The 25,277-nt window shown below is 40.1% G+C and overlaps 1 protein-coding gene across 1 annotated transcript in view; it reads left to right on the forward strand.

The window, feature by feature from the left end:
* Nucleotides 1-25,277, forward strand: part of LOC105392640 (ryanodine receptor) — a 170,963-nt gene that overhangs the window by 131,012 nt on the left and 14,674 nt on the right. Inside the window, exons 83-104 of the mRNA XM_048632203.1 lie at nt 2,306-2,426; nt 3,788-3,977; nt 4,490-4,739; nt 7,549-7,693; nt 8,046-8,158; nt 8,919-8,996; nt 9,992-10,150; nt 10,513-10,616; nt 11,051-11,177; nt 11,608-11,720; nt 12,602-12,695; nt 13,140-13,271; nt 13,907-14,041; nt 14,958-15,137; nt 15,469-15,589; nt 16,830-16,940; nt 17,592-17,719; nt 18,164-18,294; nt 21,960-22,120; nt 22,748-22,949; nt 23,324-23,485; nt 24,829-24,985. Coding sequence (XP_048488160.1) covers nt 2,306-2,426; nt 3,788-3,977; nt 4,490-4,739; nt 7,549-7,693; nt 8,046-8,158; nt 8,919-8,996; nt 9,992-10,150; nt 10,513-10,616; nt 11,051-11,177; nt 11,608-11,720; nt 12,602-12,695; nt 13,140-13,271; nt 13,907-14,041; nt 14,958-15,137; nt 15,469-15,589; nt 16,830-16,940; nt 17,592-17,719; nt 18,164-18,294; nt 21,960-22,120; nt 22,748-22,949; nt 23,324-23,485; nt 24,829-24,985 — 3,114 coding nt within the window. The remainder of the gene's footprint in view (nt 1-2,305; nt 2,427-3,787; nt 3,978-4,489; nt 4,740-7,548; nt 7,694-8,045; nt 8,159-8,918; nt 8,997-9,991; nt 10,151-10,512; nt 10,617-11,050; nt 11,178-11,607; nt 11,721-12,601; nt 12,696-13,139; nt 13,272-13,906; nt 14,042-14,957; nt 15,138-15,468; nt 15,590-16,829; nt 16,941-17,591; nt 17,720-18,163; nt 18,295-21,959; nt 22,121-22,747; nt 22,950-23,323; nt 23,486-24,828; nt 24,986-25,277) is intronic.

Consider the following 25,277-nt stretch of genomic DNA (forward strand, 5'->3'; position numbering starts at 1 on the left):
TTTTCTTGACCAAATTTTTGCCTATCATTATCTCGAGGTTGCTGCTTGATGGATTGAAAATATTGCAAAACTTGCTCAGGCTCTTGACATTTAACCGCCTTTGCACCTAATCGTAATGAACGATCTTCGATTCCGTATAGGAGACAGTCGACAGCACGCTTACCTACTATATTGCACCGGTTTAACAAATTTAGTTTTTCATAAAAATACAACTCTAAAGATTCATTGTATTTCACTCGTTTGGACAGCATTTCTGTCAACAACTCCGCATAATCATCACTGCTAGGGAAAGAATCGACCAGCTTTAACTTCCACTCCGGCCAAGTGAATGACATGGTTGGCAAAGCCTGGTACCACGTCTTGGCTACACCTACCAGTTTGGGCAACGCGTAATGTATGATTTGATCGTCACCCCAGCGGTATAGCCTAGCGCATTCATCTACTTTGTTCAGCCACATGTGTATTGTTTGTCCTTTGACCATGGGATCGAACTCCGGGATAACATTACCTAACATAGGGAATTTATTACCTTCGTGCTTATTGCCATTTAACGACTTAACTAATTCTTTTAAAAACTGTTCTGTACTTAAGTTATAAAAACCTGAATTAGCCCCATGGCTGCAGTCGTCACGGTGTTGTGGCGAAGTTCTCTGTAGTCCGGAGTTGCTGCGCAGCACGCTGCGACTACGCTGGATCCGCTGCTGCCCACCGTAACTGCCTTTATGTCCACTGTGACTGCACCTGCTCCGCTGTTGCCGGCTACGACTGCGACGGCTCCCACTGCGACTACGCCTGCTCCGCCGCTGCTCGTTCGTGCTTCGTTCGTGGCTTCGACTCGGCCGGTGTCCATGCATCCTCCTACGACTATGCCTTCTGGTCCTCCTTCGCGAATAGTCCCGTTCATGACTTCGACTACGCCTTTCGCCTCTTGGACGCCTTTCGCCAGTTGAACGCCTTACAAGCAGCTTCCGACTTTCGCTTGAGCGTAATCGTCGTCGCTGGCTCAGCCGTGATTCCCCTGATGAACTCCTGGTTCGTTTTCGGCTACGTCGATTTTCCGGATTGGGGAGGTAATAGGTATCCGTCGGTAAATCTGGTGTGTAAGCGCTTCGTTCATCTCGGTCCGTGTCCGGTATCTTCTTATTTCGTGAACTCATCTTGATTACAGTTTAAAAGTTACGATTTTTTCATTGTCTTCCGCCAGTTGTTCAGAATAGCAGTAAGAGCGTAAATAGTGAGCTTAAATTGTCTATCCCGCTTCTGAGATATAAATCTAAGCCTTTATTTCATAAAATAAACTATGATTCTTGCGATTTCAACAGATTTAATATCAAATATTTTTCACACGTTTTTACAATGCACCATAGTTCACACTGACAATCAATGTTGCCACTTTAATAAATGTATTTTGTGATACCATTTGAAGAAAATAAGTTACCCCAATACAATACTCATAATAATAACTGTTATTAATCACAAGTAGGAGTGATACTCAGTATTTAACTATGGTATTACTAGGAACCGAATAATAAATACAACGATAAGCTTACATGTAACAATCAATACTTTATTTTTTCTGATCTGAGGGACCATATTAACGCTATCGTGTTAACTCACGGTTAACCACCAAGCAAATACTTTCCTTTGTGTTAACTCACGGTTAACCCCCAGGATTTTTACGCCCTTGGTTTTGAAACCAAGTGTTTAATTACGTAGGGAACGATCCTTTGTCTGGTAAAATTCAAGGTAGATATATATTGTTGAAACTTACCTGAGTTATTTTCAGAATCCGAAGAATCCGAATAAATAATAGTTCTTAGTCGTTTTTTACGACGTGGTTCTTGTAGTTTCCTTATTTTAGCACTGTAAAACTCGATCTTCTCACTTTTAGATCTTTTCGGCATCGTTGAAAAAATATTTTTTCTAACTGAGGGTAATTTGAGAAAATGTCGGAGAATTTGAAGTGTGCGTTCGTCGCCTCGCACGAAAAAAGAATGAGAGCCGCCGCGGCGGGGGTAGTATTTATAGGCAGCTGGAGGACCAGGGATGGGACACATTCGTTTTAAGTTAGTCTATAGACTTAACCAGGTTATCTCTTAATCGTGCGAAGTCGCCTTGTAGGCTAAAGGGACTACATTGTTACATTATATCTGAAGAATGAAGCGATGAAATATAATGCAGCTGGCCGTACTATAGCAATCTAATCAGCCTAACTAAACACGAATTTCGAAGACGTTGTAATCTGTAGCTATAATCAGCGCTAACCTCTAGTGTACCGTCTAATCTACATCTCTCTATCCCTCAGGGTTCCTGTCTAGGTGCGTTCAGCTCCACGTTCCCTGTGGCCTTCCTGGAGCCACATCTCAACAAGCACAACCAGTTCTCACTGCTGAACCGGATCGCCGACCACTCGCTTGAAGCTCAAGGTATTATTATTATTATTATTAAACTCTTTATTGAACAAAATAAATTGTTACAAAGGCGAACTTAATGCTAGCAGCATTTTCTACCAGTTAACCTTTGGTGATGTTGAAAAAGTGATTGGTAGTGCTTACGATAGAAGATGGTCTAAATTGAGTACCTAACCAAAATATTAATATACCTATACAATATGAGTAAATAATTATATACATGATACATACATACATACATTACATACATACACATATAATTACATACATAAACTTAAAATTACTATCATCATCGCATAGATAGGGATCAGTTAAGCTGAATGTTCTGCTCTTGGAGGTAGTGGAGACGAACTTTAGATTTAAAAAGATCTATAGACTTAGTTTGCCTTATATCCAGTGGTAACTTGTTCCACAAGCGAACCGCTGTCACAAGTGAAAGAATCAGAATACCCTGCCGCATTATGCTCTGGGGTACGAAAGAGAAGATTGCGACTTGGCCGTTGAGGACGGTCAGAAAAGTCGAAGAACGTGAAGCGTTCTGTTAGGTAGGATGGGGCACAAGAATTCATTCCTTCGGTGACGGATATTGAGCCACTTGAGTTTGTTACGAAAATCAGAGACATGATCATACTTACGCAGGCCAAAAATATAGCGAATGCATAAGTTGAGCAGACGGTCGAGTTTATCAAGTAGCTCGTCGGTAGGAGGGACACTTTAATAATACACTCACGGGCAATGAGAAAAGCAGCAAATTACTCCTAAGTACAGGGTAAAATCTAGCTAAATGACGCCTTCTGCAATATTTAAGTATATTTAACGGCGCATCAGAATATAAGCCACTAAACACATAGACATTTTGTTCGAATAGCCGATTAAATGTTTACAAAAAACGGAGGCTATTTTGTATTTTAAGTGGAACTGTTTCTTTGCCCGTGAGTGGAATAAATATAGGGGAACAAGTCAGAGTCTGTAATATGGGTATCGGAAAACCGGTATATCTATCTACACAGATACATAGATAGTGTGAGATGTAGGTACCCATATATTATTATTATATTACTCTCTAAGTTACTGGCTCTGCCTAGTTTACGTAAATTATTTTAACTACAGTATCTCTGACATATTGTTCACAGACATTGTTTGTTAACATTGGACTTTAATTACACTCTGTTCTTATTTGGCTAACAAACTTATTACCATTATAAATACATAACCATAGATTTAAAAAAAAAATCACAGTCTATCGCACTACCTATCACTTTCTCCACAAGGCCCAAGGTTAACTGAAAGAGAATGCTTTTAGCATTAAGTTCGCCTATGTACAAATTTAATTATGTCCAGTATAGAATTAATAACAATTACCCCTCTCCCCACAGACGTAATGGCGCGCATGGAGCAAAGCATGCCGACGCTCGAAACGATCCTCGGATTAGTCGAGCAATTCGTCGACTCGGACAAGACTTATTCAGACTCGCCTCACGTCATCGATGTGGTGCTGCCGCTGCTGTGCTCGTACCTGCCGTTCTGGTGGGCGCAGGGACCCGACAACGTCACGCCCAGCGGCGGGTATGTACCTATATACTAACTAAGTATATAGAGCTAGAGACACCTCGCCACTCATATGCATTGGAAGGCCGAGAGAAGCGAGGAAAGCCGTAAGGGAAAGGCAAATAATTGAAAGCATTATAGCCAACTGAAACGAGGCAAAACCATTAAAACCCTCGTCAACTAGCAAAAACTCAGACTTAAGAGGTGTTAAAGAACCGATAACGATATTTGATCTTAAGGGTTTAGAAAATATCGGTAAAGTTCATGTTGCCTCGCTGCGCTTGGCTCTCTAGGCTTTAGGTAATGCAAGTCTGTCATGAAAAGAGTCTCCCTGAGATACGTAAGGTAAGTATCAACTTTACTTTACATATATACGTCCGGCGCACCCCGGGCAGTCAGCTACCCTCGCTGTACCAACTGGTGAATCCTATCACCAAAATGACAAACCCTAGACCAGCTGTAGTAGGTATTTGTCAACGAAACGCTACAATAGAGATCCCAAGTCAAATAAAACTTCTTCTTCTCCCCAGAAACCACGTAACAATGGTGACAGCCGACCACATGAACCAACTTCTCAAGAACGTGCTCAAACTAATTAAGAAGAACATTGGCAACGAAAACGCTCCCTGGATGACTCGCATAGCTACCTACACGCAACAGATCATTATTAATAGTTCTGAGGAACTGTTGCGTGAGAGCTTCCTGCCGTTGGCCGAGAGGGTTCGCAAGAGGACGGATAACATGTTCCATAAGGAGGAGAGCTTGAGAGGGTTTATTAAGGTATGTTAATAATATGTTTTTGTAGCGCAAAAGTAAAAATATTTTTGGAGTTTATGTCAGTGGTATTAAGTTTAAATTATGGTGGTTGGCCTTTAAAAATAGATAAAAGGCATAATTATATAGTAAAAAAAGGCAGTTTGCAATCATTCTTAAGTCTACCTAAATTCACGAAAAGAACTTCCTGGAGTGACGTTTCACCTGTTCATTTAATAAGTCAAAGTCAAAGTCAAAATTTTTTATTCATCGTACAAATATAAAATTTTCTGATGAACGTCAATTTTTACAAATTACTCTCCGTTCGGATAAGGGAGGGCTCTTTCTGTCTAAGGAGAAGAACGGAGGCAAGAAACTCCTGAGCCATCTTTTCAAAAAAAAGACTTAAAACTAGTTGGTATACAATACATATAAGCTTAATTATTATTATTATAATAATATGAGCAGAGCTAACTACTTATCACAGCCATGCATTAACGTCCTCTAAGTAATCATCAATTCTATAATAAGCTTTTTTACTGAGTTTCTCTTTAATGTAACACTTAAACTTATTCTCTGGCATTTGAGCAACTTCTGCTGGAAGCTTATTATAAAATCTAATACAGTACCCTAAAAACGATTTATTAACTTTCGCCAGACGCATCGCTGGAAAAGCCAGCTTATGCTTGTTCCTAGTATTAATGTCATGATTACTGCCAATTGTATCAAAAGTTGAAATATTCTTTCGTACATACATTAAATTGGAAAAAATGAACTGACATGGAACTGTAAGGATGTTAATTTCTTTAAATAGTTCTCTCAATGAATCCCTGGAACCAAGTTTGTATATAGAGCGGATGGCTCTTTTCTGTAATACAAATATAGTCTCAATATCAGCGGCTCTACCCCAAAGCAAAATGCCATACGACAATAAGCTGTGGAAATAACTAAAGTAAACTAATCTGGCGGTTTCAACGTCGGTCAGTTGTCTAATTTTCCGTACAGCAAAAGCTGCCGAGCTCAACCTTCCAGCCAATTTGGCAATGTGAGGTCCCCATTGTAACTTTGAATCTATAGTCATACCAAGAAAGACAGTATCATTAACTAGGTCCAATTTATTCCCATCTAGAATAATGTTAGTATCGCATTGTCTAACATTCGGCAGTGTAAATTTAATACATTTCGTTTTCTTAGAATTCAATAAAAGATTATTTACGGTAAACCAATCGTGTATGTCAGATAGAATAGAATTAATTTCATAAAAAATATTTTCACTTCTTTTAACTTTAAAAAGCAAAGAAGTATCGTCAGCAAATAAAACTATATTAGTCAATTTTTCAACCATAAAAGGCAAGTCATTAATATAAATGAGGAATAAAAATGGTCCTAGAATAGATCCTTGAGGGACGCCTATCTTTACATGAGCCCCCTGTGATTTAGTATTATTAATATCGACCCTTTGTTGCCTCTTGTCTAAATATGAAGCTATCAAATCTAAAGCCTTTCCTCCTATTCCATAGTATCTCAGTTTCGAAATTAAAGTCTGATGGTCCACACAATCAAACGCCTTCGACAGATCACAGAAGACTCCAATAGCATCGTGATGGTCTTCCCAGGCGTCAAATATGTGCTTAATTAACGCAGTACCGGCATCGGTTGTTGATTTGCCTTTTGTAAAACCATACTGCTGGCTATGAAACAGTCGAGCTTCATTGAAATGCAAAAGCATCTGACTGAGTATGATCCTCTCAAATATTTTACTCAAAACTGGAAGAACCGAGACAGGCCTGAAATTTGCAGGGTCCTCCATATCCCCACTCTTGAACAGAGGTATAATTTTACTCAATTTCATAAGATCTGGGAACACACCTTCAGCGATACATTTATTAAAAATGTTAGCCAAAATTGGGGCGATTTTATTAATAATAGAAAGAACAAATTTAACTGACATTCCCCACAAGTCTTCAGTTTTCTTCATATTTAAGGACTTAAATGTTTTTATAATAATTAATGTATTTATATATCTGAATTTAAATTCCTTATCGGTTGAAGGTGCGTTCTCCTTCATCAGGGTTTCAGCTAATGTAGCTGAAGAATCTAGGTTGCAAGTAGTCTCTAAAGGAATGTTCGTAAAAAACTCTTCAAAAACTCTCGCCACCTCGTCATTTGATGTTATTATGTCATTGCCTACCTTTAAAGATAAATTAGTCTCGCGTGTTCGATTCTTCCCCGTTTCGTTATTAATAATATTCCAAATGGCCTTAGATTTGTTAGCCGAGTCTTTAATCTTGTTATTAATAAAAATTGTCTTCGCACAGTGACAGACACATTTGTACATTTTGCTATATTTCTTCACATAAGATTGAAAGTCAGGGCGGAGTATGAATGTTTTCATCTCATACAGATCATATAATGTCGCCCTGCTTTTGCGAATACCATCTGTAGCCCAGTCACAAAATTTAATTTTATTGTCAATCAAAACTTCCTTCGTTTCAAAATTACTCTCAAACTCATCAGCTATTATCTTAAATAAGTTAGTATACATCTCATTAGAATTGCAATCTACTTTAACCCTCGGAAGTTTTTCGTCTAGTTTCTTCAAGTAATTGTCAATTTTCTTTGTAGTAATCGGTCTGCATAATATGTACAAAGCACCCTAAATTAACGCTAATTTGACTGGCCAATTCTTTCAACACGGTGAAAAACCCTAATGTAGTCAATGCGTTTGATATCGACCCAACTAGAAGAAGTCTAGCAAGTAATGTTTCAAGTTCTCATCAAGCACTCCCGAATACTCCTGACATATTTTTGATCTAAACATCCCACTTCCTTACAGTCCTCAACAGACGACACGTCTCAAGTGGAGTCCCAGATCCAAGAAGACTGGCAGCTGCTGGTCAGAGACATCTACTCCTTCTACCCGCTGCTCATCAAGTACGTGGACCTGCAGCGGAACCACTGGCTCCGGAACAACGTCAACGGTGAGGGAACCCTAAAAATAAATTTCAGAATTTAGGTGCCGGTAAACTTCTTACACTAAGGTATTGGTGGCCATTTGCACAGGAAAACGAGACCTAAGCAGATGAACCGATGAAGTTAGATAGTAGCTGAAAGACGGGGTGAAATTTTATCAATGAACTTCTGAAAATATGGAGGCTGTATGATTAGGATTTTTTTATTATACTTGATGCTCTAAATCCTGTTGGACTGACTGCCTTGTACGAGTTTCCGTCAAACGCTGAAATTTCGTCATAGAGCCTCAGGAAGGAAAATATCTTTACTCATGGAGATAATACAAAAAATACTATTTCACTTTTTTTTTATTGTCTACAGAGGCGGAAGAGTTGTACAACCACGTGGCAGAGATCTTCAACATCTGGTCCAAGAGCCAGTACTTCCTGAAGGAGGAACAGAACTTCATATCGGCCAACGAAATTGACAACATGGTGAGTGATAACTTTTATGGAATTTCAATCAAAAGTTGATAGCATGATAGGACGCCACGAGAAATTCGTGATGAGAGTAAAAGAGGCAGATTTATTAATTAATAAAAATTATTGACTTATCACAATCATCAATGATTAAACATCTTGCTTTGGGTATTTTATTCACTATTACAGCACTGCACTATTATCTTGTGCACCTATACGTAATTATTCAATTTTAAACAACTATCAAAAACTAATAATACCTACTTTAATTACTATTTAGTGGTGCAGAGTTTTTAGTTTTGTTTGCTCTAAACTATAATTTAAGGATACAGGCGAATCGTATTCTATTTCTGTTAGCAATATTTAGATGGTGCAGTGCAATACGGGATTACTTTTCTGAAGGCGAATTTTCATCTTGCGCAATAATAAGTACATTATTTTGTGAATTTCTACCTACATGCACAATTTACGTACCTAACTGACGTGTTCATATTTCAATATTGTCACATTTAATATCCATCTATTCACAATATGAGCACCGTACCTTCGGGTTTTTGCCACTTTAGTCTATTGCTATAAACGAATCCCTATAAATGTCCCTGGAATCGAACCCTGGGTATTTGGCTGTGCCACAATAACCTTCCATCCCAAATATCAGTTTATGTCCACCCTACCACCACCTCATAAAGCTAGTTCATTTCTGCACAACAGTAAGTGTAACTAACCACTACACCCATCATCATCATCATCATCATCACCACTGTATGTGTTGTAGGTGCTCATTATGCCGACTGCCACCCGTCGAGTCACCACTGTCGTCGATGGAGCCCCTCAGGGCGGCGGCAAGGTCAAGGTAAGTGTTGTGTAGCTTGTGTAGTTGTATAGCTATAGCTTGTATCGGTGTACATAGAGTCTGACGAAGCTAACTTTGAAGCAGAAACAAGTGGCCTACCCTACATACCGACGCGGTATTTTGGTTACTATGATTATAATAATGTCTGTCGATGCCGATTAAAATTTAATAGCCCTTTTATTAATAACACCACATTTTGCCTGTTGCAAAGTTAGCTTTGTTGGACTTCTGCTTTTATAGCTACATATATCCACTAGGTCTCTTTGGCTTAGGATGCGCTTCTTAACCTAACTCCAAACAGCTTTTCGTGAGGGCATGCAGCGAAACAGTTAAGTTTAAATATAACATTATAACGAACAGTATTATTAGATAGCCTACCTAATCTAGATAACATAATATAATATAGATTTAAAGTTTTGCGAAATCCTAACTCGTGGTTTCCCTTAATTTAATAATTTAGTGTGTAAAGAGCGCTTGTACCGACCTAGCTACGTTTATATAGACGTTTTATAGCTTAATATAGTACCTACTTATTTAGTCTTGTAGTCGGCTTGGTAGTGTTTAATTGTAATAATAATTACTATGAGATAAGACCCTATAATAAAATGTAACCCTAGACGGCTAATTTTTATTAGCGATGTAATAAAAAGCATCTTGCTTGACTTACCTTTAGTTTCTTAGACAGTTTTTTTAGGAACGCCGACAGTAACCGTTTTCTTCCATCACAGTTAAGTACATGCCAAAACTATAGTCAGATGATAGAAGAATACAGATACTTTTTCCACACTTTTTTTAACTTATCTGGCCTTCCCTAGTGGCAATGCTGCTATTCACAGGTGAGGCTTTCGTTGGTTCACATCCGAAAGTAAGTAGTGTGTTACCTACTTTCGGATGGGCACTGAAAGACTCCCTCTGTATATCAGTAGTCTATGGTAGATCAGATAAGTCACTTCCCCAACCAACATACTCACCGAATCCTCCTCTAAATTCCTCAGAAGAAGAAGAAGCACCGCGACAAGAAGCGCGACAAGGACAAGGAGGTGCAAGCCTCGCTGATGGTGGCGTGTCTCAAGCGGCTGCTGCCCGTCGGGCTGAACCTGTTCGCGGGACGAGAGCAGGAGCTCGTGCAGCATTGCAAGGACAGGTTCTTGAAGGTACTTACTGTGAAGTGGTTAGGTTTTAGGGTACGGGATAATATATCTCAACAACTAGTAGACTGTTTACTGAATCATAGTTACTATTATCTATGGTCGTATAACCTAAAATATTCTGTGACTGTGACTATTTTGTCTACCTTTACATAACACCGAAACGAATTTTAGATAAGTGGATGATGATGGAACGTATGAACTGATTCTGAGGTAAATAAGAATTAGGTTTGGCTGTAAGTGCCTCGATCGAAAATGCTTTTAAACATGTTGTAGCTATAAAAATCGGTCCATACCTAAATTACTTATAGCACAGAATATTCAGTAACTAAATAATGTAGTAAATAATTTCGCCATGTTTTTTACAGAAAATGACCGAGCAAGATGTGGCCGAGTTCGCTAAAACGCAGCTGACTCTCCCGGACAAGATCGACCCGGCCGACGAGATGTCCTGGCAACACTACTTGTACAGGTAACACCTAGAATTTGAATCTTAAAATACTTTGCTCAAATGCCAAAGTATGGGATAAATTGTATTTTCCGTAGATTCGGTTGCTTATTGGAATTGTTAGAAACCATCTATTGATACAGGGGTTGAAAAAATGGTAGGTTAAGTATAATTTAAAGATGATACAGAATTATTTCCATTATTTGGACGATTCAGGAATCGATCCCTGGATTCCCTGGTTATTCAGACTAACAGTCATAATTACTAAAGTTGAGTCAATTTAACAGCATAACTACACCTATAGTTTTATCAGCGAGACACATTTGTGTTAGTTAGATAATTAAAAATAGACCACAAGAATCATCGAATTTCACATGAGTAAACTCTGACACATTAAATTCTCTCCACTATAACCTATAATTAATCCGGTACTTTTACTTTACCTTTTTGTTTTCCAGTAAACTGGGCTCCAAGTCTAAAACCACCACTGCCATGGAAACTGCAGCTGAGAACAAGGCGAAAATCATTGATGATACTGTCGAGAGAATTGTGGCCATGAGCAAAGTACTGTTTGGACTGCACATGGTAAGATGTTTTGGATTTAAATTGTGTTTTAATGAGAGTATACGAGTAGGTTAGAGAGAGCTAGATTGTAGTTTTAAACTCTATGTCAGAAAGTAATCTTAAACTCTAGCTAGGTATGAGTACTGAAACGGTATTAGGCTGGTACCTACTAAGTAGGCAGCATAGTCAGAGTCTTATTATTAGGATATTGGTTTTGGGTCCATCATCCTAACTCAACTGTAAGTGATTGGATGAATGACTGAATGAAAAGTTAAATGTCCATAATATATCATGTTCTTTTGTTAAATTTAGTTTATTTTATCTCAAATTGTTTATCACCATGATGACAGATTGAATGAAAAATTTGATGACATAATATTTTATTTTCAATAGTTTTTGTTGTATACCTATTTATGTATTTTATTTACTCACCCCACACTGTACTATCTAGATTGACCACCCGCAACAAATGAGTAAGAACGTCTATCGGTCAGTCGTATCGATTCAACGCAAGCGCGCCGTCATAGCTTGCTTCAGACATCTGCCACTGCATCAACTTCCAAGGTTATAGGCTTGTCTTGAGTGGATTTTGTGTACTAATGTGAAATATAAGGTGTTTTCGAAGTGTGCAGCTAATAAATAATGATACTTACTATAGGTAGTTTAAACTTTACTAATCTGTTTTGTTGTTGTCATCTGTGAGTGAAATTAATGATTGTTGATCTTGGATTTGTTAGTTTGTGAATTTTATTGTGTTTCCTTGAGTGTGATGTTGGCATAATATTGCAACTAAGTATCATAGGTTGACAACCACTTGCCATAACGTTACAACCAACTGACACTACTTTACAACGACCCGTCGTAATTTTACAACCCGCTGTCATAATTTTATAACCATCATAACTGTAACCTCAACTGTCACATTTTGACATCCAACTGTCATAGTCTAAATACAACCGCTATTATCGCATGCTGCTATGGACTAACGTAGGCCACAAAGCCTAAACGTCGGTCTAACAACTGGAAGAGAGTGCTTTGCGCGGCCAGGAAAAGAGCAGCCGTGGCTTGCTTGAGGTCCACGCACCTGTACAAGCTTAGTCGGTATGTATGTCTCTTGATCAGCAAAAGTGAAGAATAGTCAACTGCTGGATGTAGGCCTCCCATGGTGCGCCACAGCATTTTATCCTTACTTATTTAAAAAGTGTCCTTGAGTGATATAATAATATATGATTGTATTCTTTATGCGGGTGTTGCAAATGTAATATACGTCTGGCAGTCAGCGACTGATGCTCCTCTGCCTGTCTAATCCTTTCACCACCGTGACTTAATCCTAGATCAGCACTAACTAATGTGTGTCATCAAAAATATGTGTTTTTTCCCAATGCCTGTTTACCTCGTAAGTGATTAAAGACTTGAGTGTTAACGTATGTTTGTTACTTCACCAGACATCGTGCCTGCAACATATTCTCGAGGACCTACTACGAGTTGTGGCTGGAGGAAGAGAATATTGGACAAGAGGTCATGATTGAGGACCTTACTGTGAGTATTGTTGTCACTATCTTCATTGATGAAAAATTGTTTTGTTACTACCTACAGTAAGGGGCAGAGAAATCTGACCCTCAGACTCGGACACTCAGAAGCACTATTACTATGAGAGGGGGGTCAGGTTTCTCTGCCCCTGACCGTACTAAAGTAGACTAATCAGTCCATTGCATAGAATATCCTATATTTTTTTTACTAGATTTTTTGGAATTCTTTAAACTGGTATATGCATATGAAACCCAGTCTGCGTTTCGGTTCTTCTAGCTCTGGAGTTTCTTGCTCCCGTTCTTCTCCTAGAATATAAGAGCACTTTTTCTTTCGAATGGGGAGTAGTTTTTAGATTATTTTGATTAAGAATGTAGTAATTTTACGGCGAATAAAAATAATAAATTTTTCACATTATTTTCTAATAATAATCTTATCAATATTTCCTCTCCACAGCAATCATTCGAAGACGCGGAGCTGAAAAAGAGCGACGTGGAAGCGGAGGGCGAAGGCAAGCCCGACCCTCTGACCCAGCTGGTCACCACCTTCTGTAGGGGCGCCATGACTGAACGATCCGGGGCTTTACAGGTTAGTAATTTATTTTGTATATACAGGATGTTGCAAAAAAATTGCGCTTTTTTAAAAGTTGTGCAACAATAGTAGTAGTTCAGAATGACTCCCTGAGTGACCCCCTTTCGGCTTAGTATATTTACCACTTTTGCAACACTCTGTATAAGGATCGTTCCGTTCATATAATGGTGACGTAGAAGCGGAGGGCGAGGGCAAGCCCGACCCTCTGACGCAGCTGGTCACCACCTTCTGTAGGGGCGCCATGACCGAGCGATCGGGGGCTTTACAGGTGGGTCTTCTAACTGAAAGCCAGAGCAAGCACAGAGAAAATCGCACGTTGACCTTTGCATCTACAACCAATCGTGATTTCTGCCGCCGGCCATCAAGGTCACTGTGCGAGCGAGAGGGTACGGTTACTGTGCGTTTTTCGCTGTGCTTAGCGGCCGTGCTATATCTAAGAAAATGGCTCTTACGTATTGCTCGACTTTTTAAGCTCACTGCACATTCGCTCTTCTAAACAAAAAACTAAGGACTAAGTACCTGTCTAAGTTCGTCTATCAACGGGCTGAAGGGAGTCCCACGATTCGTTTACCTGGTCCACCTTAACGAATATCGATTCTTCCACTGAAATCTATCTTAATCTTCGTCCACAGGAAGACCCCCTGTACATGTCGTACGCGCACATCATCGCCAAGTCCTGCGGGGAAGAAGAAGAGGAAGGGGGGGAGGAGGAGGAGGAGGGCGCGGGCGAGGCCGAGGGCGAGGAGGAGGGGGGAGCTAGTATACATGTGAGTTGGAGTTTTGTAGTGAAGAGAATAGGGAGGGAACCTGATGGTCTTTTAGACTTCTAACACTTCAAAGTCACTTCAAGAGTGAAAAACCACTGTCTATTATGTTAGCTTTTTAGTCCTCCAAGATTACTATAATATGTTTCGTTACGATTGTGAAATCTGACACAACAAGCCATGCTAAATTTATCTAAATGGCCCTACAGCCTTACAATTACAAGAGAGATTTAAGGCCATATTGTGTGTGGCGCCATCTACAATTTAATCATGTTATGTATTTTCGCCATTTTTATTTGAATATTCATCATTTATTCATGATAATTTTATCACGTTACATGCAGAAAACTATGGAAACATATATGGTATGTAGTGTACGTATTATAAGTCTGAGATACGGGTAGGAAAAATCCAAAATTTGATTAATATGCAAGCTTGTGCATTTTAATATTGAATTTGAAACGGCTTTAATGCAATAGTTATGCTTGCTTTGGCATTTCATTGCAAGAAAATATATTTCTACATAATTCATTAGAATCAGTCAAGTTACTATATTAATGTTTATTATTTTAGTTAGATTATGAAAATGTATCATAAGTGAGCCTATGTATGTGACTTTTGTTGCAGAGAGTTAATATCATAATAAGACATATTAATAGTTATTATAGACATTTATTACACTAGTCAAAAGTTGTTTCTTGGGATGTAATGCTGAAAAATTATGAAACCCTGTCCAATAATTTTACGCTATATTTATTTAAAATTATTTATGTATTTCCAAACATTGATTCCAACTCCAAATCTAGCCTTACGTCCCAAACACACTAAAATCTAAACCATCACACAACACACCGCATAAAGCGCCATATATATTTCTCCAAAAACAACAATATTCACTTCTCTTTCTGACTCCCAATAGGAACAAGAGATGGAAAAACAGAAGCTACTGTTCCACCAAGCGAGATTGGCCGACCGTGGCGTGGCAGAAATGGTCCTACTACATATTTCTGCTTCGAAAGGTGTGCCAAGCGATATGGTGATGAAGACACTACAACTGGGTATATCTATTCTGAGAGGCGGTAACATTGATATACAGATGGTGAGTTTGCTTAAATTTTTGAAAATGATTGTTTTATTTAAATATGACATGTCTACGTGTGAATTTAATGACAGACACATGTCTTACGCAGATATATGGCTGGCCCACTGAAACTTTAAGATTATAAGAGCTGTGTTAGGAACCTTATTCTGTGACCAAAAAATACTGTGACTGTATAACTGTGGACCAGTCCAACCGTCAGCATCCACTTAGCTATATTCATCACCCAGGCTCACTGGTTGAAGACCTTTGTCTTCAGTCTTTCAAGAATAGCCAAGAAGAACATGATTGTGACGAAGCATCAAGTGACTAACATGTTCATGGTTTTTAGGGTATGCTGAATCACCTCAAAGACAAGAAAGACGTAGGATTCTTCACATCTATTGCTGGTCTGATGAACTCCTGTTCTGTACTGGACTTGGATGCCTTTGAAAGGAACACCAAGGCTGAAGGTAAGGCTTAGGGTGAAATTTCACCAGTGGTCGACCCGTAGGCGGGTCAATGTACACAACATACTACTGAACTATCTTTTTATTTATATACATCTAGCTGTTCCCGCGAGCTTCGCTTCGCCTTAAAAAGTTTTCCCGTGGGGATTCCGGGATAAAAAGTAGCCTATGTTCATTCTCAGGGTCTAGACCCTATGTGTACCAAATTTCATTCAAATCCGTTCAGTAGTTTTGGCGTGAAAGAGTAACAGACAGACAGACAGACAGACAGACAGACAGACAGACACAGTTACTTTCGCATTTATAATATTAGTTAGGATTAAAATTCCTAAAAAAAAGTTATTCTTTTAAATTATATAATTACTTACTTAGATTTAAACGCTTTTTCACACTGTGTTGTTTATAGTTATGAACACGTAACCTTATGTATGTATAATGTATATGTAAACTCTTTATGCATTCAAGAAACTTTATATAACTACCGATCTATGTTATGTATGTAAATAAATGCTTTCTCTTTCTTCCTGTCGACACTTCCTAAGCTTGGACACTGGGTTGGTGTGTTTACTTACATATTCGTAGATTATTTCGCATCTAGTTCACTTATTTATTTCACATCTCATACCTACATATAATACAGACCTCCATCATTAATCAAATAGGTCTATTTTAATCTAATTGATACATACTTTTATCTTAACTTAAACGTTTACGTTTTATTGCATACCACACATGCCCCTAGGGAAAACAACCGTGAAACTTTTGAAAGATTATGTATACTGATGACAGAAGAAAACGTAAAGTTTTCTAGTTTTTGCAAATTATAAAACCTGTACTAGGGGTACACATGATCATTCATAATACCTTTTCAAACATATGTAAGTACTATAACTCACTAACCCCTGCATTCATAGGACAAACTATCATTTTAAAAGAGATATAATTTTGTAAATTCTATGGATACGGGGTAAGTATTTATGTACTTAGCTCACTAAATCTACGACAATACCATCTAAGGCCCCACTGCCTCTCAGTATGCAGATGTTATATGCTACACTTTAACAGCATGCTGATTTTAAAACGCACGCGGGATTCCACCGCATGAGTTCATAGAAGCATATATAAACAACGCGTGGAATATGCACACAAGACGAGACGCAAGAAAATGGCGTGCAATACCGCGTGCGTGATAAAATCCACATGCTGTTAAAAACAGCCTAATAACCTTTCCTCCACCCCCCAGGTCTCGGCGTGGGTCTAGAAGGCGCGGCCGGAGAGAAGAACATGCACGACGCAGAGTTCACGTGCGCACTGTTCCGGTTCATACAGCTCACTTGTGAAGGACACAATTTGGGTGAGGAATCTACATGATTTATTTATTTAATCCTTTATTGCACAAATATAAAAATAGGTGTACAAAAACATCATCACCATCATTTGACATTCATCTTCATAGCGTGTCAGTGGCAAACAGTAATAAAACTGGACTAGTGAAAAAATGCGCCAGCTCAGTATAATATGCTGTAGACAATAAAGATAAGCTATGGTTTTGAGCTTCGTTATAGCTGCCGGTGGGCCGTTCTATTCATCATCAGTCAGCAATCCGATATTTATTCGTGTTCAGTTGGAAATAGGCATTTCTTTCTAAGTCTCTAGACAGCACATTATATTTTCTTGGCCTTACCTTCTTTATGTAAGCACTTTCGTCCAGATGTGGAAAGACATCAGTTCACTACGTTTACCAGTTCGTGGTCTACACACTGGAACTTACCAACTCCAACAGTTAAACAACATTTGCCAGATACGACAGGTTTACTACCTACCATATCTGCCAAATTAGTTTATCTATCCGATTACAAAACCGCTTCTTAAAAGAATCCTCATCCAAATAACATAACCTCACACATTCCTATCTGTACCAACAGAATGTCAGAATACATATTACTCCGTTACTCAAAAGAATCTTCTACCAATTAACTTAACTTCACACATTTTCCTCCACCAGAATGGCAGAACTACCTGCGCACGCAAGCCGGCAACACGACGACAGTGAACGTGGTGATCTGCACCGTGGACTACCTGCTGCGGCTGCAGGAGTCCATCATGGACTTCTACTGGCACTACTCCAGCAAGGTAATGGTGGGCCAGATTATGGTGTAGGGTGGAATTTTGTCAGTGACGTTGCGAGGTCCATGTATCCGACACAGCCATTTGTCGGCGCTTCTAGCGAAAACCACGGTATGAAAGAACAAATTTTGGCTTCTAATGAAGTTTTAAACATCACTATGAAACTAAGGGCGACGAACGAATGCAATCTTGTAAAATATATTTACTTATTCATACTGGAGCAGAGCAGTCTATATTTTTCACGATTACAAATGAATGTTAAGTGATTAACCTGTACAAGTTTATAGATTTCAAAGCTGTTTTACTTCTGCCAGCTGTAAGTTTCATAATAGTTTTACTATCGCGCTACAAATCAATGTAAGAACATTCATTTAAAGTCTTTCATAAAAAAGACTTAGTGTAAATTTCTATCTAAACAACACTCTACAATATCTCCTCAACAACCCACAGGAACTAATAGACCCGGCCGGCAAGGCAAACTTCTTCAAGGCCATCGGCGTCGCGTCGCAGGTGTTCAACACACTCACTGAGGTCATCCAGGGGCCCTGCACGCAAAACCAACAGGCGCTGGCTCACTCTAGGTGAGTTGCACTTCGATCCTCGTTACTTGAACACTTTAATTTGTTATTTTTATTCCCGCGCAACTAGTGGTTGGTGGCATGAAAAGTACGCACTCTCTATCTATCTATCATGGCGAGCTGATTTTCCGCATTTAGCCTCCAAGGTGGGCCATTATGCGTGAAATACCTATGGGGTGACTAGCTATTAAGCCACCCAAGCTCACGCCAGAAAGCCAGTAGACGACCTAGGTTGCTCATGACTTCCCGGAGGGACCCCGGAGATCCGAGGATTTTTGATCGTATTGTCTCCACGCCTTTGCAATGTAACAAGACATGGGAAGCTGTTTCATCTTCCTCCATGCAACTTCTGCAAAGAGGAGTGGTGGAGATTTTCATGCGATATAGGTGTTTATTTAACCGGCAGTGGCCTGTTATGGTACTTATCACGACACGTAAGTTTGCTCTGTCCAAGCATAATAATTTGCGTGTTAGTTTAGTATTAATTAGTGGTACAAAAGCTTTTGTTTGTTTGCACTCGGCACTGTTACTCCAGAGATTGGTGTGGCATTCTGTCGTTCGGGAACGCAACCAAGAGCGAATTTGGTTGAAAGGGATCGGTACTATCGGCTCTGGGCCTATTGGTGCAGTGTCAGATCCCTTTCGTGCAAGTTCATCAGCAGCGTCGTTCCCCAGCGACCCGCTGTGCCCTTTTATCCACTGGAGGGTTATGGTATTGTTTTGTGAGGCAAGCGATTCTAGAGCTGAGTGACACTCTAGTACTAGCCCCGAAGTTATAGTTTTGCTAGACAAAGCTAGCAGAACTGCAGCACTATCAGATAGGATACGAATACGTTGATTCGTAACCTTTCTAGATTTGACTGCGTTAGCGGCCCGTGTAATAGCAACACATTCAGCCTGAAAGATTGTGTTGTATTTGCTTAGTGCCAGTGAAAAATGAATGTTTAGGTCATCGGAGTGGACACCAGCACCCGTACCTGACGTTTTTTTGGATCCATCAGTGTAAATTCTCAGTTCATATATACTGGACTGATCTCTTGGTTCTTCATGCAATTGAATGTTATAGTGCCTTTTAAATATATGGATAAGCGGTATTCGATCACCAATGGCTGCCATCATTGGTTGATGTTTTATGGCTTCCAACATAATGGATGTGTGTGACGCTGTTGAGTTATTTGCCCAGAGGCCAGCTGCTCTTAGTCTAAAAGCGGCGGCAGCTGCTTCCTGTTTCACCACGAGATGTAATGGTGGAAGGTCGAGAAGTACCTCAAGTGCGGCCGTGGGTGTTGATTTCATGCATCCTGTGATGGCTACACATGCAAGCCTTTGTAGCTTTTGCAGCTTGTTTTTTACTGAGCTAAGTTCTGTTCTGGGCCACCAGACTACAGAACCGTAAGTTATGGTAGGTCGTGTGACAGCTTTGTACAGCCATAATGTTAATTTTGGTTTAAGGCCCCAGGTTTTTCCTAACATTCGCTTACACTGCCAGAAAGCGATCGTAGCCTGTTTTATTTTGTTATCGAGATGTTTATTCCAGTTCAACTTGTTATCTAGCGTTATGCCAAGATATTTCACTTCGGTTGAAAGTGTTAGTTGAGTACCAAATAATGTAGGCAAGCTCATGTTATTGAGTTTTCTCTTGTTAGTAAATAGGACTGATTCTGTTTTACTGGGATTGACTTTTAGTCGATACTCCCTGCACCATTGCTCGACAATCTTCATTGCGGCCTGCATAACGCTACAATGGAGGTTCTCGAATTTCCCACTAATGAGGATGGTGAGGTCATCTGCATAGCCGACTGTATAGAAGCCGCTGCTGTTGAGTTGTCTAAGCAGGTCGTCAACTACCAGATTCCACAGTAGAGGTGAAAGGACCCCGCCTTGAGGGCAGCCTTTAGCTACAATGCATCTGGTTGTCCCATTTAGGTTGAGTTGTACTGCTCTTAACTTTAACATATTATTTATCCAACCCCGTAGAGTTGGATTAACATTATATTTGGTTAAGGCAATGTTGATACTATCGAAGTTTGTTTTATCAAAGGCCCCTTCTATGTCTATAAAGGCACCTAGTGTTGATTCTTTGTTTGTTAGCGCACACTCAATTTTGTTCACTACGCTATGGAGTGCTGTTTCGGTCGATTTGCCAGCGATATAGGCATGTTGGCTGTTATGTAATGGTTTTCGTTTGAGATTATTATCTCGTATGTGTCTGTCACAAAGTCTTTCTAGGGTCTTTAGTAGAAACGACGTTAAACTAATAGGTCTGTAGGACTTTGGATCCGTGTAGTCACTTTTTCCTGATTTAGGAATAAAGGTTGCTTTCACCTCTCTCCACTGTTTAGGAATGTAGTTATGTGCTAAGCAAGCCTTAAAAATATTCGCTAATCTTTGCACGATAACCTGTTGTCCCCACACTAGGAGCGCGGGGAACATACCATCCAAACCAGCTGATTTAAAAGGTAGAAAGCTGTTTATGGCCCATTCAATTTTTTCAACGGTTACTAATTCTTGGGCGGTTATCCAATCAGATATTGACGGGTTCGAGTGCTCGCTATTATCCCAGGTCAGATCATCAACGAGGCGGCAGTCTGGGAAATGCGTTTCAAGGAGTACTTGGCACGTTTCTTTATCGTTGTTAGTATAGGTTTTATCGGCTTTTTTTAGGCAGCCAAGGTTTTTATTTTGACCGCAGTCTAAGATTTTTCGGACTCTAGCTGCTTCGTTGTTGGATTCAATGTTTTCGCAGAATCGACGCCATGAGTCTCCTTGGCGGATTCTTATTCGTTTTTTGTAATGTTTTTGAGCTTCTTTATATAGCTCCCAGTCAGCATAGTGTCTAGTGTTTTTGGCCCTATTAAACAGCTTCCTAATCTTACGTCTCAGTCTCTCAAGCTCCGGTCCCCACCAGTGGGAGGTTCTGGGCCGAGTAGGCGGAGACGCAAGTGGACATGCTTGTTCATAAGATGTTGTTATACATGTTGTTAGTGACAAAACATTGGTTTCTATAGCCGCGGTGGATTGCGACATGTCTTTAAAGTTTATAGTTTGAAAGTTTTGTGTTAGTGCTTGAACGTATTTAGTTTGGTCAGTCTTCCGCGGGTTACGGCGCGGTTTGACTTGCGGTGGTTTCGCTTGAAGTTTAAAACACATTCTTCTATGATCGGCACAGGATGGTTCGTTTGATACATGCCAGTCCGAAATTAGGTCCGTGACGCCAGTAGTAGCAAAAGTGACGTCAACAATTGTTTGGTAACGCGATGAAACGAACGTCGGTTCGCTAGTACGCACTCATCAACTAGCTTGATTATTATTAAAGATAAATCTTATAAGAAAACCCAGCCATAAAGAAGTCAAGAAGGCATTGTTAACTGTTGGAGTAATTTATCAATTAACTATAAGTACCTCCTGAGATTAGTTAAATCTTAAAACAGCGTTAAAATTACAAAATTATGCACAGTTAAAGCCGTAACAAAATGTTTGACCCTAGTTTCAAATTAAAAACATAAAAAATCGGGTTTAAAAGGCATTTAACTATATTGTAAAATAATATTATTATGCCAGTGTATGTGTGTCTCTTTATATTCAAGTAAATCAAAAGTGAAATGCAATTTATTGAAGCTGTCAATACTATTACAAGTCAACTTCAATGGTGTCCAATCTTCCCCCAGGTTGTGGGACGCGGTGGGCGGTTTCCTCTTCCTCTTCTCTCACATGCAGGACAAGCTGTCCAAGCACTCGTCCCAAGTGGACCTGCTGAAGGAGCTGCTGAACCTGCAGAAGGACATGATCACCATGATGCTGTCCATGCTTGAGGGGAACGTGGTTAACGGTGAGTTGGAGACGGAGACAGAAATAGAGACGGAGACAGATACACAGACACAGTGAATATTATTCTAATAAAACGAATATGGCATGCCATGCGGCCCGCACCGTGAATGAGTGAATAAAACTGTAACCAAATTTCTTTCAGCACAAAGGATCTTTGTTTAGTTACTTATCAACGATAACTTGTTGTATATTTTTCTGGCGAATCCAAAACAGTCAACGATTGACTCTAATGTCTGGCTAATCCTTTCATCACGATGACAAACGCCAGTCCAGCTCACGTGTCACCCCCGCCAGAAGAAGACGGGCACCGTACCAAGTATATAATTTAACGCGTAGCTACAACACAAACAAGTATGTAGTACAAACAAGTATGAAGAAAATGGCTGCCATTACATAAAAATGAGTTGGAAAGAGTGTTGGTAAAAATAGGGTGAGATATCATGTGTCCGTCCGCAGTTTTCATATGTTTTCTATCCCTGAAACGTGAGAGTTCCAGCAAAATTATACCACTGCTAATGCAGCAAGCTGAAGAGCGTCCACGCTAAGTTTGTCTGTCTATGGTCTCCGCTCGTCGACTCAGCTTTTCCATAAAGGCTTTCTTTTTAAACACACGTAACTCCTTCCGCAGGCACAATCGGTAAACAGATGGTGGACACACTAGTAGAGTCCGCTTCCAACGTGGAGCTAATCCTGAAATACTTCGACATGTTCCTGAAGCTGAAAGACCTGACCACGAGCGCCAGTTTCGCTGAAATTGACGCTAACAACGACGGATGGGTGCTACCTAAGGATTTCAAGGAGAAGATGGAACAGCAGAAGAGTTATACGCCGTAAGTTGAAATTTAGTTTATGTGTGGTTAGTTAATAGAGTTTCACAGGCTCTTTGCAATGAGTTGGAGAATATGTTTTTAAAACTTTAAGGCTCTGAGGCGAGTGTAGATGCACAATACACATAGCAAATTTCTTTTTCTTTCTCTCCTATGTATGAATTGAGAGTTTATACACCGTTCCAGTAGTGGCGAATAAACGCGAATTGGTATGGCGCGGGAGCGTCACCACCTGGCATTATACTAGATCCGTGGCAAGCAAATTTGCAATGTTTCTCACTGCTCCAGCGGTTAACAAAAATATATAGTAGAACCTCTATTTACCAGCATTTCCACTCATCACACCAACAACTAACCTATAATCCTTCCCTACACAGCGAAGAGATCGAGTTCCTCCTCGCCTGCTGCGAAACCAATCACGACGGCAAACTGGACTACATCGGCTTCTGCGACCGCTTCCACGAGCCCGCCAAGGAGATCGGGTTCAACCTGGCTGTTCTACTCACCAACTTGTCCGAGCACATGCCTAATGAACCCAGGTATGTGTGTAGTGAACCCATGTACGAGACTAGTGAACCCAGGCACGAATCTAGTGAATCAAGGTGCGAGTCTAGTGAATCAAGGTGCGAGTCTAGTGAATAAAGGTGCGAGTCTAGTGAATCCAGGTGCGAGTCTAGTGAACCCAGGTACGAGTCTAGTGAATACAGTACGAGTCTAGTGCACCCAGGTGTGAGTCTAGTGACCGCTTCCACGTGCCCGCCAAGGAGATCGGGTTCAACCTGGCGGTGCTACTCACAAACCTGTCCGAACACATGCTCAACGAACCCAGGTATGGTTAGCAATAGAGATATCTGTTTATTCTATTCTCTGTGGGGGTGTAAGTACCTGCACCTGGCTCTCTCAAGTGGAACCTTTGTGCATGTCCCCAAGATCTAAACTGCCTTCCTAAGCTTGAACCCTTTCCCACCACGCTGGTCCACTGCGGGTTGGTGGGTTCACATATCTAGATGTGCTAAATCTAGATATGCAGATTTCCTCACGATGTTTTCCTTCACCGTAAGAGCGATGGTATACATTGTACTTAAGTTAAATAAAATAACTCATTGGTACGGTGGCCTGCGCCTAAAAGTATACAGGCGGAGTTTTTAAAATAGCGATTTCAAGCTCACATGCTGCTCAAGCACATCCACATAAACACCACTGCTACACATATCACACACAACACGTCCCCGGATTTATAACAGATGTAGCTGGTCCCTTCATCATCAGGGATCGCTATTTTAAAACTCCGCCTGTGTACTTTTAGGCGCAGGCCACCGTACATGTCAGCGCCGGGATTCGAACCCGCATCTCTTGCGTGAGAAGCGGGCGCTTACCCGACTGAGCTACCACCGCTCTCGACTGAGCTACCACCGCTCTATAGAATAGAATAGAATAGATATCTGTCGTCTAAGCGTAGTTAAGTGTGTATGGTAGAAACGGTATGGTTCTAAAAGTCTTAGGTGAGGCATAGCTTGGTATATTGCACGTAAAGGCTTGTGAACCCAGTCATATGCGTAGTGAATCCAGGTACGGTCTACAAAAGAGATATGTGCCGTATTGCAAAAGGTTTGGTTAAAAGCTGCATTGACGCCAAATAAACCCATCTGCATTTCTTTGGCATTTCTAGAGAACCCAGGCACGAACACATGCTTAATGAACCCAAGGTATGGATAGCCAAGGATGTTAAAATGCAGTGGAAACAGTTTTAGATGAGTACGTAAACTAATTTATTATAAGTAAACCCAGAAACAGTCAGCAAAACAGATACCTAATGGACCCTAAACAAGAATACCTAAGTCTATAAATACACACATATAAATTGTATACATTTACCCCCCAGACTGGCACGATTCCTGGAGACGGCCGGCTCAGTGCTCAACTACTTCGAGCCGTTCCTCGGTCGCATCGAGATCATGGGCGGCTCCAAGCGCATAGAGAGGGTGTACTTCGAGATCAAGGAGTCCAATATTGAGCAGTGGGAGAAGCCGCAGATTAAGGTTAGTGGCTGTTTTTAATCTCAGATACTAAGTTGACAGATTATGAACGGTTTATCAACAGTTGATTCTCCTGCGATTAAGTCACGTATCGTTCTATTAGCGGGACAATCGACTGCTGATGAACCGTTCAGAAACTGTAAATTTAGTAAGTATCTGAGATAAAAAAAAACCGACTTAACTTGGTTTATATTATATTTTTTCCCTTGAATTCATAGAGCTTTAGAATAGGTATAAAATTGCGTTTATATACAAATTTTAACTTTTTGACTGACGTAAAGAGTCTAAATTCGTA

This window comes from Plutella xylostella, chromosome 31 (genome assembly GCF_932276165.1).
Source record: "Plutella xylostella chromosome 31, ilPluXylo3.1, whole genome shotgun sequence".
Lineage (NCBI taxonomy): Eukaryota > Metazoa > Arthropoda > Insecta > Lepidoptera > Plutellidae > Plutella > Plutella xylostella.